At 51.9% G+C, this 17,723-nt stretch overlaps 3 protein-coding genes across 4 annotated transcripts in view; 2 read left to right on the forward strand and 1 right to left on the reverse strand.

Moving 5' to 3' along the window:
- Dgcr2 (DiGeorge syndrome critical region gene 2) overlaps nt 1–8,140 on the forward strand; it is a 69,649-nt gene extending 61,509 nt beyond the window's left edge. For both annotated transcript variants that reach the window (XM_075969884.1, XM_075969893.1), the window contains exons 8-10: nt 3,212–3,364; nt 4,284–4,520; nt 5,694–8,140. In XM_075969884.1, the coding sequence (XP_075825999.1) occupies nt 3,212–3,364; nt 4,284–4,520; nt 5,694–5,950 (647 nt within the window). In that variant the 3' untranslated portion in view covers nt 5,951–8,140. The remainder of the gene's footprint in view (nt 1–3,211; nt 3,365–4,283; nt 4,521–5,693) is intronic.
- A 2,269-nt stretch (nt 8,141–10,409) lies between these two features.
- On the forward strand, nt 10,410–12,954 carry LOC142839797 (carbonic anhydrase 15-like). Its single transcript, XM_075956118.1, has 8 exons — nt 10,410–10,476; nt 10,651–10,686; nt 11,081–11,251; nt 11,673–11,833; nt 11,915–12,007; nt 12,297–12,363; nt 12,466–12,629; nt 12,742–12,954. The coding sequence occupies exons 1-8, from the start codon at nt 10,410–10,412 to the stop codon at nt 12,952–12,954; spliced, it is 972 nt and encodes a 323-aa protein (XP_075812233.1).
- Nucleotides 12,955–13,282: 328 nt separating this feature from the next.
- LOC142839804 (protein FAM246A-like) lies at nt 13,283–15,052 on the reverse strand. Its single transcript, XM_075956133.1, has one exon. The coding sequence runs from the start codon at nt 14,707–14,709 to the stop codon at nt 14,029–14,031; it is 681 nt and encodes a 226-aa protein (XP_075812248.1). The 5' UTR covers nt 14,710–15,052; the 3' UTR covers nt 13,283–14,028.
- Between the last annotated feature and the right edge of the window lie 2,671 nt (nt 15,053–17,723).

Raw genomic sequence — 17,723 nt, forward strand, 5'->3', positions numbered from 1 at the left:
ATATTTATATCTACTTTATATTTTATCATAATTAGGCAAAACTATATCTATTCTTCAACTCCATCAAAGACTCCAGAAGGATATAATATTACCTAAGTAAACAGGAAGTACATTGTAAGCAACTTCCAAAACTCTAGAATTGACAGAGACATCTCGTTGCCTGGACAGTTACCCAAAGTTCTTCTGTACTGTTGGGGCATCCATCTTCAGCCTACAGGCCCATAGTATCCAGCAGACTTTTCCATGAAGCAGGGAATTTCAAAGACAGTTCAGTCACTTTTCTTCTGTGTCCTGCAGAATGTCTCACGGACTCTTTCATGAAGCAGGAACCCCAAAGGACCATCTCACCTTTAGGCAAATTGAGCAGACATCTCTCTGTGGGTACTGCATGTCCAGTGAAGCAGTCCAGGCAAGAGCAGTTTCTTGCCCAAATGGCTCCATAAGGAGCCTCTTTGATGCCCATCTTCCTCTCGAAGTAGCTGGTGCTGTCAGAAGCAGATGTGTCTCACTGTAATGAAAAGTCCGAAATTCTTAAAACATTTTAAATGCCATATTCTGAAGGTCTCTGAAAGATTTGAAGAATACCTGTCTAACTGAAATGTATCTCTATACATGTAGAAAATATAACTAACATGACTACAAACTTGACTATTATAGATTATCTATTAACCTATATTTCTTAATTATACATTACATTGTTAAATGAACTATACCATCACAATACCTTAATCAAGATCAGAAATACATATACATATAAAAATGACCATAAATTTGTATCAATAAATAAAGATTCATACCAATGCAAATTATTCATATCTGTATCATATCCCCCTTTAAATGTAAATAAACATTTATAGACAGTATTTGGGAATATGGATGCAGTTCTGTCCATACTGCTTCCTGCTGACTGGGGGCGCTGTTAATCAGGTCTTTCATGGTGTGTTCTGTGTGCAGTTGGGCAAAGTAATTTTTTGAGGGTATTCACAGCAACCTTTCATGGGGGCATGGTCTGTCAAGCCATATTGGTCTAGAAACAATCCATAGATTCTCATCTTCTGTGAAAACAAAAGAGAAACCTCTTTTCCAAAGCACCATATCCTTTTAGGCCAAAATTCTGAAGTCAAGATACCTTTAGAATATACATGCTGGTTTAGCTTGGCAGCCCATACAATGAAATGTCTCTCTGTACTTAGCTCATTCATAGTCCAAAAATTCAAAGAAAACACAATAATATATATAATTCAGACTCTGTAAATTTTCCATCTTTACGTGACTTGTTTCTACTCTATTACTTTTTAATATTTGTTTTATTATTTTTACTTCTTTAATCTATGACTGTACTCTGTCTCTTTAAAGACTTTACCCTTTTTTTAAAGCATTAACTTTATTTTATGACTCTTTATACTCTTTTTCTTCTCACTTCCAAGCCTACATACATTTATCCAACACTGTGACCCATTTACAGGTCTTTTATGTCTGAATCTGTCCTACTGTGTATCTGTAATTGTTTATTGTCCAGGAGCACTTCTTAAAATGCTAAACACATCTTAAAAACTTAAGTTGCACCATTAGTAGGGGTACTACTGTACCACTGTTTACCTGCCCAGTCTAAAACTTAAGCTGTGCTACTATTATGATAAATACAGTAGTTCCTGCTAGCTCTGCACAGTCCAGCATGGACTCTGAGTCTGCTTGCAGTGCCTCACTTCCAGGCACACAGTGAGTCCATGTTTCCACTAAGCAAGCTGCAGCAGTTTACTCACAAACCCCATTCAGATGCTCTGTCTCCCACAGGAGCCAGAGGTCACTCTAGCAACATAGCCCAGAAAGCCAGCATTTTAAAGCCGCCACTTTTTTCCTGCTATGGCTACTGAGTCAGGAAAATCTCTCTTAAAGGAGCTACAGCACGCAGCCAGCAAACAGCAAAAAGCTGTGTTAAACTCTTTATATTTTTTTCTTCTAGAATTCCTTTTTCAAGCCCTCTCAGGTTTTACGTGGGTTTAGTTGACCACATTGGGTGCCAATTATTGTAGGAGGAGGGCCCAGTTGTTCTTCCTAGCCACCCAGTTAGCTTAGCCCCAAAATAACCACACAGAAATTAATTAAAACACTGCTTGGCCCATTATCTCTAGTTTCTTATTGGCTAATTCTTGCATCTTAATTTAACCCATTTCTATTAATCTTTGCATCTCCACATGGCAGTGGCTTACCGGGAAAGATTCTAATCAGCGTCCATCTCAGGCAGGGGATCCATGGCTTCTTTCCAACTCTGCTTTCTTCCTCCCAGCATTCAGTTCTGTCCCTGCCTACCTAAGTTCTGCCCTATCAAAAGGCCAAGGCAGTTTCTTTATTCATTAATCAGTGAAAGCAACACATAAACAGAAAGACCTCCACACCATTTGTGCTCTGTTGCGTGTATGCCACAGTGAAGATTGATTTCGGTGCTGTGGCTTGAGGACTCATGCCAAGTTAATCCTCCTTTGTGAGTCTTGGCCCAGACAGTTGTTGGAAGGCACCGTGTAGCAGCTTTCTCTTGCATGCCGTCCTCCAGTGAGCTCAGGCTTAGTCTTACCTGTATTGTCATTCTGTCGCTGTTAGACACCCACAACCTTGGTAAGGCACCTGGCCCCCCAGTTATATCACAGTCCAGCAAGTGCAAATCAGTCCTAGAGCAGAAATCTCTGCTCCCTTGCTCAGTGGCAGCGGCCTTTCATAGGGTGGCCAGACAGCCACTGTGTCCCAGAACAGAGAAATAGAGCCCAGTGTGCAGCGCCTCTGGAAACTTCTGAGCTGCATCCCCTTTCTTGCTTTTTCAGTGTTGTCACAACAGAGTCTCAATTTTGAGCATTTGGGGGGGGTTCGTTTTTCTTTTTGTTTGTTTGATTGTTGAGACAGGGTTTCTCTGTAGCTTTGGAGCCTGTCCTGGAACTAGCTCTTGTAGATCAGGCTGGCCTCGAATTCACAGAGATCCGCCTGCCTCTGCCTCCGAGTGCTGGGATTAAAGGCGTGTGCCACCATCACCCAACTTGAGCAGTTTTCTTTTACTCTCTATTCTTAAAAAAAAAAAAAAATGTCAGAAACAGTATAAACCACTATTGGAATGGAGGGGAGAAGCCTCAGCCATGCCGGCATTTGTTCTAGCCCACCCCTAGCCCTGCAAGTTCCTTTTCTCAGCACAGCTGCTTTCCTTCCTCCTCACCCCTCCTCATAGATGGCAGCAGCCTGTTTGACTCCATGGCAAGTGGGATGCGCCTGGTCGTCAGCTGTATCTCCTCCTTCCTCATCCTCTCGCTGCTGCTTTTTATGGTCCACCGACTGCGCCAGCGGCGCCGGGAGCGCATTGAGTCCCTGATTGGAGCAAACTGTGAGTGCCCTCCAAGGGCCACAATAGTGACCCCTCTCCAGTCCTCCTAGCTCTTCCAAGTCCCCCCAGTCCTAAGTTGTATCCCTCCAAGATAGAACCTGGTAAGTAGGAGAGAGCGGTGTCCCTCTGCACCTACACACCTGCTTGCTTTGGGTCTGAACACACCTTGGAGAGCCAGAGACATGGGATGCCTGAGGAAGTGTTTGTGGACTAAAGTTCAAGGCAGGCTTTCTGCCCTCTGCTCTTTATTAGGAGCAGCGTCCCTAAACATTAAGAGCTTTCTTGTGATTAGCTTTGGGTATGGGCTACCTGCAGCAGAGGCTCAGGTACCTACAGCCACAGCAGGAAGCTGACATAATGTCTTAGCCAGAGTTCTCCAGCTCCTGGCCAGAAGGCCTCTCCTCAACAACAGGAGGCTTAGGAGCAAGTTGCCCACAGCTACAAGGGATCTCACCTGTTCAGTGAAAGGGTCCCCAGTGTTTTCTAGGGCAGGGGTAAAGCTCGCTGACTAGGATCCCGATTTGTCAACAGTTGGCGGCAGTGTCCTCCTAATCTGCCTTAGTGCTCATCTAAGTTCCTAAATAGGTGTGTACCAGAAGTGAATTGGAGCTGGAGCTACAGTAATGCCAAGGGTGCTCCTGTAGTCAGGTGACAGGGTAGGAATAGGTTGCATATAGGTGGGGTGAGAACACCTTGGTAGGAGAAACACAGGGATGGGAGGTTCTGACTAAATCAGGGTCTGATGTGACCTGTTGGTGTGTGGCTGGCAAGTGGGTAGATGGTTACAGGAATGTGACACTGGGCTGGCAGGGACAGGAGTGTGACACTGGGGTGGCAGGGTCAGCCTTGGGAAGGAGGCTCAGGAGCCTGCCTCCAAATCATACAGCTTCCCTCCTGTTTCTCTGTTTTGACGGCTCAGTGCACCATTTCAACCTTGGCCGGAGGATCCCTGGCTTTGACTATGGTCCAGATGGGTTTGGCACAGGCCTCACCCCACTACATCTTTCTGACGACGGGGAAGGTGGGACTTTCCATTTCCACGACCCTCCGCCTCCTTATACAGCTTACAAGTACCCAGACATGGACCAGCCGGATGATCCACCACCGCCCTATGAGGCTTCCATCAACCAGGACAGTGTCTTCTATGACCCTGCAGGTGCCTGTCCCCCCTAGGGAGAGGGAATATGGAGTTGTCAAGCGATCAGGAATGCAGGGGTAGGACTGTAGGGTTTCCTGGAATCTGGGGACCTGCTTTTCCTTCTGGCTGCTTTCTCAGTCTTACTTTAGGGTCATTCTCAAGATTGCCCCCTCAGAAGGCTCTTGGTCCCAGCCTCCTGAGAGTTCTGAGGATCCATGGGCAGCATCCTTCTCTTCCCCTATTAGTGGCTGGGCAGCTCTCAGGGCCTCAGCTCTTCTCTGTAAAGCAGTGGGGGCCTGGGCAGCAGGTACCACACGGACAGATCTGGTCCTGCCCCAGCTCTGGAGCTTGTTCTAAACCATAAAGACACCACTATAGCAGCTTCTCGTGTTGTATCGAAAAGTCTCCTGTTCCCACCTGACCTGAGTTGTTCTTCCTAGACTACATAGCTCAGGAGGAGTGTCCGGTGTGCCGCTTTCATCCCTGGCCCATTAGGCAGGAGTGCTCTCCTGTTCCCTGCATTCTGCAGCCGAATGGGACTTTTAACACTGTTGAGGTCTGGGGCTAGGAGAATTTGATTCCTGCCTTCAGAGCAGATTGTCAGAGACTGTTGTCAGAGAGGCCACAGTCAGAGCTTGGGACATAGCTCAGTTGATAGAACGTTTGCCTAGCATGCTAGAGGCCCTCGGTTGGATCTTCACTGCAGAAGTGTTGAGAAAAGATGAGTTTCCGCCAAGTCTGCACTAGATAAATGCCAGTTTCCCTCTCGAGGCTGCAGAGCAGGAAGTGGGGATGGAAATAGCTCATAGCCTTGGCCTCTGGTCACCGGTATTCAGAACCAGCCCAGAGTACTAACTAAGCAGGGTGGTAGGTTGGTGCTGACACAGTGGTTCCTGCCCAGCCCCTTTGCTGTAGTTACCATAGTTCTGCAGCCCAGGGGGTTCTGTCCAGAAGCTCTTTGTTGTGTGTCCCTGTGGAGACAGAGTGCCTTCCCTCTGGTCTCCCTTTGTTTTGAGGAGTTGGTCACTGCATCTCACCTACCACAAACAGTGGTGGCAAGATGAACTGTGTCTGCCAGAACATTAGTCTAGGAGCTCCCTTAGGTCCTGTTTCCCATTCAGCAGTTAGGAAGAGGATCCTCTGTCCCACCAAACCATCACTTACTTCTCACATCCCTCTGCTCTCCCACAGATGACGATGCCTTTGAACCCATGGAGACCAGCCTGCCAACCCCAAGGGAAGGTGGTATTGAAGGTGCATTGCCCAGGCACTTGGATCATCCACTGCCCCCTGCAGAGACCTCCTTGACAGATCTGGAAGACTCCACAGACAGTAGCAGTGCCCTGCTGGTGCCCCCTGATCCTGCCCAGAGCGGGAGCACCCCAGCTACAGAAACACCACCAGGTGGTGGGCGCCACCCCCGTAGCTCCCTCAATACTGTGGTGTAGGTGGACTAGGGGTATCTGTTTCCTGTTCAGAAGACACCTATCCCAGTGGGAGACTTGAAGGGGTCCTGTCATAGCCTGGACCCACTCCACTGCCACATCCCCACCAGCAGCAGGTGTGTACATAGAAACTGAAGCCAGGCACCCCAAGAGAGAAGCAAGTGCCTGTGCCATCTTTATCTGAGGGTTTCTCAGTCTCATTTTTAAATGGCAGAATGACACAGGTGTTTATACCACACTTTTCCAAGAGAACAGAGGCAGTGGGATGCACTCACCAAATGTATCTTTGGATGGGCTTGCTTACTGCACTGTGTCACCCCCAGAAGCCAGTCACCAACCAGTGAGCACACCAGTACAGACAGAGCAGGGCTACCACTGTATGTAACACTAGCGGCTGCCTAGAGGCCGCTACCTAGAGACAGAGCATCTGTGAACTTCCAGGGAAAGCATTCGCAGCTGCTGCACTGGCTCTCTGGGGGCATTCTGTTTGGCCCCAAATGCAAATATTGAGGTGCCAGTCCCTGGGAGAAAGTTGAACTTGCTGCCCCATTTCTAGCTTTGTTTTGAGGCCAGCACTGTGGCAGCACTCTCCATGGCGTAGCTCTGCATGGCTCCCCAGGAGTAGACTCTAGACCCCTTGGAGGGTTGGGCATGCTGGCTTTTTTCTGCCACCCACTGGATCCCTGTGCTCTGCTTGCTGGTGAATGACTATTGGGTCTGGCCAGCCCCCTTCACCTTGTCTGTGCCATAAAGGGTTATTCATTTGGGAAGAGAGTTGGCTCAGTAGACACCCTGTGGTTGTGTCACATGAGTCCACTTCACCCCATGACCACCGCTGGAGCCCAGCAGCATCTGCTGACCACACACATGCCTCTCAGCCCCTCCGCAGCACTGGATACCTGGGGCTTTTTGCCCCAAAGGACCCTGTTGCCAACTCCCATGCCATGGTCTTGTCTCCTGACACAGGCCTTCAGCATTTCTAAGGTTTGGAGATTAAGCAAGGTTCTGTGCAATTTTTAGCACATTCGTATCTTTTCTATGTTGAATGTCTGGATCTTTCTGTATCTACGTGTGTCCTCACGTGGCCAAATGTTTGCAGGTGATGGTGGGTGATTCACGGGAGCTCAGGATGACCCACTGCCCCATATGAGTTCTTGGGCTGCTCTTAGACCACTGTGTCTGAGCTGCTACCTAGGCCGTGGTCAGTGGGACTGGGACTCCTGTCCAGCTAAGAACATGAGCAGGAGAAACTACTACGACCTCCAGCTCTTTGGTGCTTGATCAGACCTGCACAGTTCTAGGCATATCCTTACACTGCTTGGAAACCTGTTTCCCCTCCCAGGTGGAGCATCTTCAGAGAATCCCCAGGGCTGGCTGGAGGTTTAAGATTTGTCCCTGGATAGTCTGTCCCAAGGCTGAGCCCACAGGCTAGCTGCTGCAGACATCCCTCTGCCAAAGGGCTCATGCCTCCTCCACTCATGGCTTAGAAGAGCAGGAAGTTCATCATGCCTCCGGCAAGTATTGAATGCTAGACACTGGGAAGCCACGCTCCAGAGCAACAGTGGGGAATTGTCTTGGTGCCAGGCCACCCAGAAGAGTCCTAAGGACCACACAGCAGTGCCTCAGAAGGCCATATGTACAGACAGAAATTCTCTGGGGACCAAATGACAGTTGGGGTTGGGGCCTGATTCTAGGAGGCAGAGGTGAAGAGGGTGACTTAAAGTGGACCATGGTGCTGCTGAGGTGGGCCTGCGGGACTACCAGGGTCTGTCCAGCAAGCATTCAGGGTGCATGTGGCCTGTGTTTGGGGCTGTTTGAACTGTTGCTGTTGTAGTTCCAAGCGCTGGGATCTGACACCCTCTCCAGATCTGATTGGTGAATAATCCCAGGTCCAGGATTTGCTAAGGTTTGTGTTTCCTTGCCCATCCCACAAGGCCCCAGAGGGACAGGCCAAGCTCCTGGGAGGTCCCGTTCCCAGGACTGCCTTGCCACTCCTGTGAGAGGCTGGGTGCCCTCTGACCTGCCTTGAGGTGGAATTTGATTCTGTACATTGTCTCAATGCCTGTTTTTACATACTCCTTTCACTAAAGGTTTTAGTTTGGGTGTATTTTTGGTCGGGTTGGCATTAATCCTTTCTTAAGATGCTGTGAGAACCATTTCATCCAATGCCAAATAAACTTGTGTTATGGAAAAGGCATGGTCGGTCCTTGTTGCATAGCCAGAGCTCTCCTAAGTTTTCAGCCCTTATAGGCATCCAGCTGGCTTCTGACACCCTTTGATTAAGAACCAGACAGCTAGACCTGGAACGTCTGTACAGGGTACATGGCAGGGCCACCCTGTGCTCCCTCTGAAGTGTTATTAAAGTGACAGGCATGCTGGTTCCCTCTGGTTACTGGTGACCAGTGTGAGTTAGGCTGAGTAGAGAAGGACATGGGACTTGGTCCCTTAGCCATTCAGATCGAGTAAGCAGCCCCTTCCAGCAGAGCAGCTCTAGGTTCTAAGAGGATTGGGCTGGCTACCTACAGCCAGGCTTGGCTGGACTCTGCCTCCCTGCAGGGGCCAGAGAGGCTCGGGTCCTCTGGGAAGATTCTCGTCTATAAAATTATTGGGTAGTCTTGTCTTTCCAGAAGTCCAAAGGTGCTAAAGACTAGCAGGGCCTGTTGACCTGGGCTGGGCTCCCTCCTGAAGTGGGGGTGGGGATTGCACCCCTCCACTCTGGCACTCGGCCTATTCACAGGGGTAGGGCCTGGGGTGGGAACAGAGAAAGCACGGCAGGCTCCAGGTGGCTGTGTTTACTACTGTCATTTCTATGGTACACCAGGGTTCTTTTTTTTCCTGCCTGTATATGTTTCTTTTTTTTTAATTTATTTATTTATTAAGGATTTCTGCCTCCTTCCCGCCACCGCCTCCCATTTCCCTCCCCCTCCCCCGATCAGGTCCCTCTCCCTCATCAGCTCGAAGAGCAATCAGGGTTCCCTGACCTGTGGGAAGCCCAAGGACCGTCCACCTCCATCCAGGTCTAGTAAGGTGAGCATCCAAACTGCCTAGGCTCCCCCAAAGCCAGTACGTGCAGTAGGATCAAAAACCCATTGTCATTGTTCTTGACTTCTCAGTAGTCCTCATTGTCCGCTATGTTCAGCTAGTCCTGTTTTATCCCATGCTTTTTCAGACCCAGGCCAGCTGGCCTTTACACCAGGGTTCTTGATAGTAATTTCTTGAAGGAATCCTTAAGCTTACCTTCCTTTAAAAAAAATAATTTAGTTGGCTTTTTTGTTCTTTTTTTTTGCGGGGGTTGGTTTTTGTTTGTTTGTTTGTTTTGTTTTGTTTTTGAAACTCTGCATAGCCTTGGCTGTCTTGGAATTCACTATTGTAGACCAGGCTGACTTTAAACTCAGAGATCTGCCTGGCTCTGCCTCCTGAGTGCTGGGATTAAAGGCATGCACCACCATGCCTGACATCGTATTTTAATTTTTATACTTTGTGTTTGTGTGTGCGCACGCTTGTGCCTGAATATATTTATGTGCACCACGTGCATGCAGGAGCCCTCAGTGATCGGAACCCAGGAACAAGAGTTACAGCTGTAATCAAACTTGCTGTCCTAACAGCCTTTCCCACTAGCTTGGAAGGGCAATGACAGAACAGGCTCTCACAAAGCCTGACAAGAGGTCAGGGTTAGGAAGGAACTGCTGAGTCCTTTGATTGGAATTGGGAGCTTCAATCCCTCAACACGTCTGGGAAGAATCTGGTCCTCCAGCAATTGCTATCTTTGTTTTTGCAGCACTAAGGATAAATCCAGGGACACATGGTAAGCAAGTGCTCTTCCACTGCACTACCTGGGGCGATGGGAAGGAGATGCTGAGTACTGGCATACCCAGAGGGACAGGCCTCCAGCCCGCTCCCTGGTAATCATTAGTAGGACAAATCTCATACCTACAGACACATGGTGTCCAGAGTGCCTGAGACTTGGGCAAGGGGACTTGAGCTACTGCAATATCCCCACCACAGAAGGGCTGCAGCTTCTCCCAAAACTTTTAGCAGAGTGATCCTCAGACAGGAGCATCAGCAGGAAGGCAGCTGTGGACCTGGACTTGGGACAGGTTGGAGTCTTGAGTTTGTAATAAGGCAAGAAACATTCATGCCTTCTTTCCCTAGCCTCTTAGTCTTGGTCACTAGTCTTCAAAGTGCCCTTAGTGGCTTTGGCATGTCACCCTGGGTCCCTGTCTCCCATTGCTTCTGCTGTAAGAGAATAATAATCAGCCTTCAGAATTAATGCTATTACACTGGCTGACACAGCCCTAGACCAGCTCCAGCCCACCTCTGTTCCTAGTGGCCCTACCTGGGCCCCACCCACTCCGGCCCTCTACAGCCCCGCCTCAGCATGAATGAGCAGCTTTTCAAGTAGCCTGGGCACACGTTTCTTGTCCAGTTTTCAGTTCTCCAGAGTCACAGCCCCTGCTGCATCATGTGGGCCCTGGGCTTCCTGCTCTACTTTCTTGCCTTGCAACCTGTGGCACAGGTGGACTCCGAGGGTGAGCACCAAGGCTCTGCCTGTGTGGGCTTAGATCTCCCTGACACTGTGTAGGAGATGGACAGGGGAACAACCTCTCCTGGCTAGCCTGACCCCATTCCTGTTCTCAGGCCAAAACTGAACTTTTAAAGTGCCACGTGGACTAAATAGCTCAGTCCTTGCCTTCTGCCTGCAGGTACCTGGTGCTACGACTCCCAAGACCCAAAGTGCGGTGAGGACAGTGTGACAGGCTATGTGGATCTGTGTGGTCTCTACTAGCTCCTGTGCTCCTAAGGGCTGGGCACTAAGCAGCAGGCACACTGTCATCATGTGTGCCTGCTGTAATCCATGGTCAGGGTCTGTGAGCCTATGGGTGTGGCCGGGGGGGGTTCCCCAACATGAGTCATATCCCACATCTGTCTACCCTGTGTATGGGGCAGTCTGCCTGCAGACTCGCTCAGTAGCTAAGTCAGATGGGTCTAGAGAGCCACTGTGACCGCTTGTGGAGGGAGGATGGAGAGAAGACAGTCCTCAGCTGGGGATGTTTGGGTTATGGGATCCACCCTCAGTACATTCCCAGACAGCTTCCTTGGCCCTGCTGCAGATCTCAGGCTTTGTCTCCTCAGGCCCTACCCACTGGAAGGAGCTAGCACCTGCTTGTGGGGGCCCAGCCCAGTCCCCTATCAACATTGACCTTCACTTGGTCCAGCGGGACTACACTCTTGAGCCCTTCATCTTTCAAGGCTATGATTCAGCACCTGTAGACCCTTGGACCCTGGAGAACGATGGCCATACAGGTCAGCATCATAAAGTCAGGACCAAATACACAAAGCCAAGAAGTTCGCAGCTTTCAGGAATCTTACCCATACACAGGGATCAGGACACACAGAGGAGCTGAGAAAGCAGCTTCTCTAAAGATCTCACCACCCCACCCCCTCCCAACACACACAAATGGACAGACCTAAGAAGCTATGAGAATGTGACACACATGAGAATCTAAATCCTCATGAACAAAGCAGATGAGGCTCTACACACACTGTAGGGAGGTGGCAAGAACCTGCCTATAAATGAAACTTGCCATGGCCAGTTTCACACCTAGATGTCAAGATGCTGGAAAGAAATCAAGACCCTCGTAACTGCACTGCTGGGGGCAGTTTGATTTCCACAGCAGGGGAGTCTGCTGGGGAGGGATAGACTCATATGCTCCTCCACCTTCAGTGATACTGCGAGTAAATTCCTGTCAGCAGAGCTGCCCGGTGATCCGAGGGGCTGGGCTGCCATCACCAGGGTACCGGCTGCTGCAGCTGCATTTCCACTGGGGCAGCCCAGGGCACAGAGGCTCAGAGCACAGCCTGGATGAGAAGCACTGCTCTATGGAGGTGGGTTCAAGATGACCAGAAGGAAGGTGGGCTTAGGAAGCAGAGGGCAGCCAGACACCACCTGTGGTCTGTATTTCCTAGATGCACATGCTCCACATGAACACGAAGTACCAGGATTTGAGGGAGGCACAAAGCCACCAGGATGGGCTCGCCGTGCTGGCTGTGCTGTTGGTGGTGAGGAAGGGGCTGTGTGATTTCGTGCTTGTTTCCCGAAAGAGGGTCTTGGAGAGCAGGGATCTGTTTCAAGTCTGTGGGCATCATTGGACTTAGGGAATTTTCAGGGGGTGGGGGCCAATGGAGTGTTGATGGACATCGTGGGAAGAGACCTTCCTCGCTCCACCCCAAGATCTCCCTGACCGTCCATCTGGGCCCTTCCTACTGGTGTCCCAACTATCCTGTCTCATCTTTGGAAACACACACATACACACAACTTCGAAGCCCTTCTCACTGGAATTCTCCCCAGGAGGAGGACAGGGACAATACCAATTTCTCTGCCATTGTGTCTACCCTAAAAAATGTATCTTCACCTGGTAAGGAGCTGCAGGGTCCCATCTGGGCTGGAAGGTAGGTGGGTGAGGAACAAAAGCAGGGCCGGGGGGGGGGGGAGTTCCAGCTTCTCTCCCGCCACACAGGGGTCTCTGTGAACCTGACATCCTTCCCTCTGGCCTCCCTGCTGCCAAGTGCCGTGGGGCTCTTGCGCTACTACCGATACTCCGGGTCTCTGACCACGCCAGGCTGCCAGCCAGCCGTGCTCTGGACAGTCTTTGAAAACCCCGTACCCATTGGGCACGCGCAGGTGGGAGCCACTACCCCTACCCGATGCCAGGCTCCTTCCCACAGCCTCAGTTGCCACCCCTGCCTTCTCTGCCCACCCCGTGGCGTCTTGACCTATCTTTACCCACCCTTAGGTAGCCCAGTTCCAGACCGTGCCCCAGACTGGGCCACCAGGTTTGCATCCCAGACCGCTCATGGATAATTTCCGCCCCCAGCAACCTCTTGGAGGGCGCAGGGTATGGGCCTCTCCTGGAGCATCCATCCGGTCCTCAGTCCCTATCCTGCCCTGTTTGCACCTGGCTCTTTTGGGCTTGGGAGTCGGCCTCGGGCTCTGGCAGGGACCCTAGGATCCAGGGGTGACTCCTGCTTCCACAATAAATGATGCAGAGTGACTTTGGCCTGATGTGGCTGGGAAGAGGCGTGTGTCTAGTGGTCAAGGGGACTGGGGAGAGAATCCAACCCCAACCTCACTGCAGCCTCAAAGTCCATACAACCGAGAGGCTCCTGAGTGACCGCCCTTTTGCCCACCTCAATCATGGAAACTTCTTCTAAAACTGAGACCCACTCAGCTATGCAACTCTGACACCCACCTGCATCAACATGTTATTTTGAATCTCACAGTCAATGGGAAGGGAGAAAAATAATGCATGTCAAAAATGCCACCTATACCAGAAATTACATTTATTTTAGAAACAAGCTGGGTAACCAAAAAAGGGGGTTGCACTAAAATGATGATCCTCATTGCGACCCCAAGCCAGTCCTTGAGAAAAAGCAGGCTCCAGCAGAAGGCACTAAGTTGGTTGCGTTTGGTGACAAAGTGCTATGAAGCCACTCCTGGTGACACTCTGGGGAAATTAGTACCCTGTGGAATGTTTTCTAGAGAGAAGCTGGTGCCGGGTGACTGTTGGGAGGGCTGAGTGAAGGGCTGTGTCCTTATCACGGTCCGAGACTGAGTCCAAAGGATACTGACAACGTGACGCTACAGTGCGAGAGTGGCCCCATTATCAGAAAAGTAGTGGTGGCTAGCAAACTGATGTCCGGGTCATGCCATGTAGAGGTGTATATTCAGGTGGCGCTGTGTCAGCTACCTAAGTCCCTAAAGTCTGTTACACAGTGCTATTCTAGTGCATGGAGGTCCTGCCTGCCCCTAGGACTTGAAAGAAAAAAAAAGTGCAACCATTTGCTTCCAGGCTGCAGATCCCTTGGCTCTGCCAACTCCATAGCAGTCACATTCTGGTCCAGATTCTTACCCGGCTTCAAGACTAAAGCAGGCTCTACAGAGCAGCCTCAGTCCGGGGTAGCGCAAAGCCATTTATGCAGCCTCTGCCGCCAGCCCTTTAAATAATGGTGCATCATTGGCGGCATCTGGGGAGTCCGTATAGGAGGACCAATTTGCTCCCTTCTGGGGCCGCCAGAGCCCCTCAATCTCCTCCGCCTTGTGCAGCCGTTGGAGGCACTGGGGTTTTCTTGTGGTTCTTCCGGGCCACGGCTCGGTTTGCCAGGCTGTCGGCTGGGGCGTCCGGACCGTTCTCCGTGGCCCTCGAGGCTGAAACCAACGAGTTCACGGTGCCGAGGGCCCGCAGCAGGGCGGGACCGCGGGGCTCGCGGCGAGCGGGCGGTGGTGGCGGCGGCGGCAGCAGAGCTCGCAGAGCGTCTAGCTCGGTCCGCAGCTCCGCGCGCAGCGCCTCGAGCCCCGCGCCCAGCTCCGCACGCACGGCCGCCAGCCCCTCCTGCAGCCGCCGCTCGCTCACCTCCAGGACACCAGCGGGATAGGTAGCGCCGCCGCGCGGCTCCCCGCACACCGAGCACACCGAGCCTCCGCTGCGCGCCTCTCTCCTCTCGCTGGTCCCTGCCGCCCCGGCTCGCGCGCCCGCGCGTTCTACCAACCGCAGCAGCCGCGGCGCCTCGGCTCGCCCCGCCGCCTCGGCCCGCAGCTGGCCACGCAGGCGAGCCAGGCGGCCCGGAGCGCGGATATCTTCGGGGACCGGCCCGTTGGGCTGCGCGCTGGGGTCTTGCCGGCGGCCTACGCCTCGCCTCAGCGCCTCTTTAGCGCCATACACAGTGCGAGCCTGAGTCCACGAGCGCCCGGGCTCTGCCGCCATGCGCTGCCACTTGCACCACACTCTGACAACCCAGCAGAGAGGACCTGGGCCCCAGCCTGCAGCCTAGCGACCGTGGGACCCGCGGGAACCAGCTCCTGGGACGTCTGCGGGAACGACCAGGCCTGGGGGAATCCCGGCAGGGCCAGATCCTCCAGGGAGGCCGCGGGTTGGAGTAGAGCTGTGTCAGTAGGCAGGGGGATTGAAACTTGGCCCTAGAGACCATGTTGTAGACTGGGGCCCCTATATGGGACTTAGGTTGGTCTCTAGGCAGCGGCAATAGCACGTGGCGCAATGGCTGCTAAAGCCCAAGACACCTTAAGGCCAGAATCAAAATCTGCCTCACCTCCTCTCCGTGCTGTCCTGGCCACAGCAGGGCAAGCCTGGGCTGGATGAGGATCAACCTCCTCCTTCAACTCACAGTCCAGGTGTGTGTGTGTGTGTGTGTGTGTGTGTGAGAGAGAGAGAGAGAGAGAGAGAGAGAGAGAGAGAGAGAGAGAGAGAGAGAGAGAGAGAGAGAGGAGAGAGGAGAGAGGAGAGAGGAGAGAGAGTCCTAAGCTAGCCAAACACTCTACCTGCTCTACATCCCCAACCCAAGCCACTTTAACTACTCTATCTCTTGTGTCGTGTCTACCGCAGTCCACATCCAGCCACAAGACTCCATCCTGTCACTGGCGTCTCCAACCCCAAACTCTTGCCCCTCTCCCTAACCTTCTGAGGGGCGTCCTCACCCTAGCATGTGCCTATTCCTAGAGACGGCTGCACCCCGGCCCATCTCATCCTGTGTCCTCCCATATTCTGTTTAACCAAACAACCTAACCAGCCCTCTGGGCCTTCACATAGAAAAACCCGGTGCCCCTGCCCTCTGCTGAGTTTCTTCTTATTCCACTGCTACACAGAGCCTTCCTTGACCACCTAAGAGTCGCAACTAGTAACAGGAGCCTCAACCACAAGCAAGTAACTTTCACAACATTGCCGGGGTGGGGGCAGGGGCAGGGTAGTGAAAACAGGGTTTCTCTGTGTAACAGCTCTGACTGTCCTGAAGCTGACTTTCTAGACCAGGCTGGCCTTGAACTCAGAGATCCTCCTGCCTCTGCTTCCCAAGTGCTGGGAGTAAAGGTGTGCACCATCACCAAGTGGCAGACATTTTGTCCTTTAAACGCGGTCTCCTATAGCTAAAACTGGTCTCAAACTCTGTATGTAGCCAAGAATGACTTTGGATTCCTGATCCTCCTGCCCCTCTAGTGCTAGGATTACAGGTGTATGTCACTATGCCCAGTTTATACCGTCGGTGCTAGGGACAAACCCAGGACCTCATTCCTGCTCAGGAGCCGCCCAACTGAGATATATGCCCAACTGGCTTGGGCTTTTGTTTAGTTTTTGTATTATTTCATGTGTATGAGTGTTTTGCCTGCATGTGCGTCTCTATACCACATATATGCTCACAACGGGAGGAGGTGGTGAGCCTCCAGGTGGATGTTGGGAACGGGGCACTGAATCCTGGTCTTTCACAAGTGCCTTTAACCACCGAGCCACTCTCCAGCATGTTGTTGTTTAGTTTGGAGAAAAAGACTTGCTATGTTGCCTGGATTGGTCTGGAACTCCTGTCCTCAGGTGTCTCCTGCGTCAGCCTCCAGAGCAGTTGGGACTGTAGGCACATACCATTACACTGATTCTAGATGACTCTCTGCCCCTCCTCCACAGTGAGGCACCTGAGCCCATGGTTGGCTCTTCTGGGTTGAGTCTGGCACTGGGCTAGGCCCTTAGTGTTGCTAAACGTGTTGAATGTTTGGCGAGGGAATAACTATGTGGATGCTCAGGCTTGACCGCTCCTACCCACCCTGGTCAAGTTCCTGCCCTTGCTAACCTTTCATCCTGTCTTTATTATCCTTTCGCTTTCTGTGGAGCCTCTCACTACTGCCCTGGTTCATTGCCACCCCTGCACTTGTGTGTGACACAGTGGGTTATACATCCCTCTAGAGGGCAGCATCTCCCTGCCTAGCATTCTCATTGTACCCCTGGGGCCTTGTTAGCACTCTGGGTGCTCCGTGCCTGGGACCTCCCAAGAAAATTATAAGGAGAAAGGGCGCTGCATGGATCCAGCAGTGCTGGGAGGAAGCCTTACTCTGAATGCCCAGGTGCAGAGAGGCTAGCCTCTGCACCTCTGTACCTGCACGTGTGTGGAGAGGCTAGCCTCAGCACCTCTACCTGCACGTGTGTGGAGAGGCTAGCCTCTGCACCTCTGTACCTGCACGTGTGCGGAGAGGCTAGCCTCTGCACCTCTGTACCTGCACGTGTGTGGAGAGGCTAGCCTCAGCACCTCTACCTGCACATGTGCGGAGAGGCTAGCCTCTGCACCTCTGTACCTGCACGTGTGCGGAGAGGCTAGCCTCTGCACCTCTGTACCTGCACGTGTGTGGAGAGGCTAGCCTCTGCTCCTCTCCCTGCACGTGTGTGGAGAGGCTAGCCTCTGCACCTCTGTACCTGCACGTGTGTATATACGCAGGGGAGTCGGGGTGCTGTCTACTGTTTGTGGGCAGCTGGGTAGAGGGCCACATGTTTCCCCTCTAGTTCACTCATTTCACTCCATCATTCTCTAGAGTCAGGAGATGAGAATGTGGCATTTGGCCTCTCAGACTCACCCTATGCTCGCTGAGTTCCCTGTGTCCCTGGGACCACCTGTATTTGGTCCAGATGAACTCTAGAGCCCATTAACCATGCCCCTCCCCAAACTCCTAGTTAAAATGCTGCTTACTAAAATGCCCTGAACTCCTGTCCCGGGCCTGCTTTCCAGGCTGTGTGGCCAGAGGGGCTCTACCTTCTCTTAACTGAGTCTGCACCAGGAAGCTTAGCAACTGGGAGAGAGGGGCTGAGGGCTCTGAGCTTGCAGCCCAGCGGTGACAATGTTATAGGCGGATGGCCCCGTGCAGAGAGGCGAACAATTTAGTGTTTCTGTATTTTAGTCGGGGTGTTGTGAATTAGCCGAGTTACACACTGAGCCTCTGCGGTGGGTCCCA

Source organism: Microtus pennsylvanicus, chromosome 1, assembly GCF_037038515.1.
Source record: "Microtus pennsylvanicus isolate mMicPen1 chromosome 1, mMicPen1.hap1, whole genome shotgun sequence".
NCBI lineage: Eukaryota > Metazoa > Chordata > Mammalia > Rodentia > Cricetidae > Microtus > Microtus pennsylvanicus.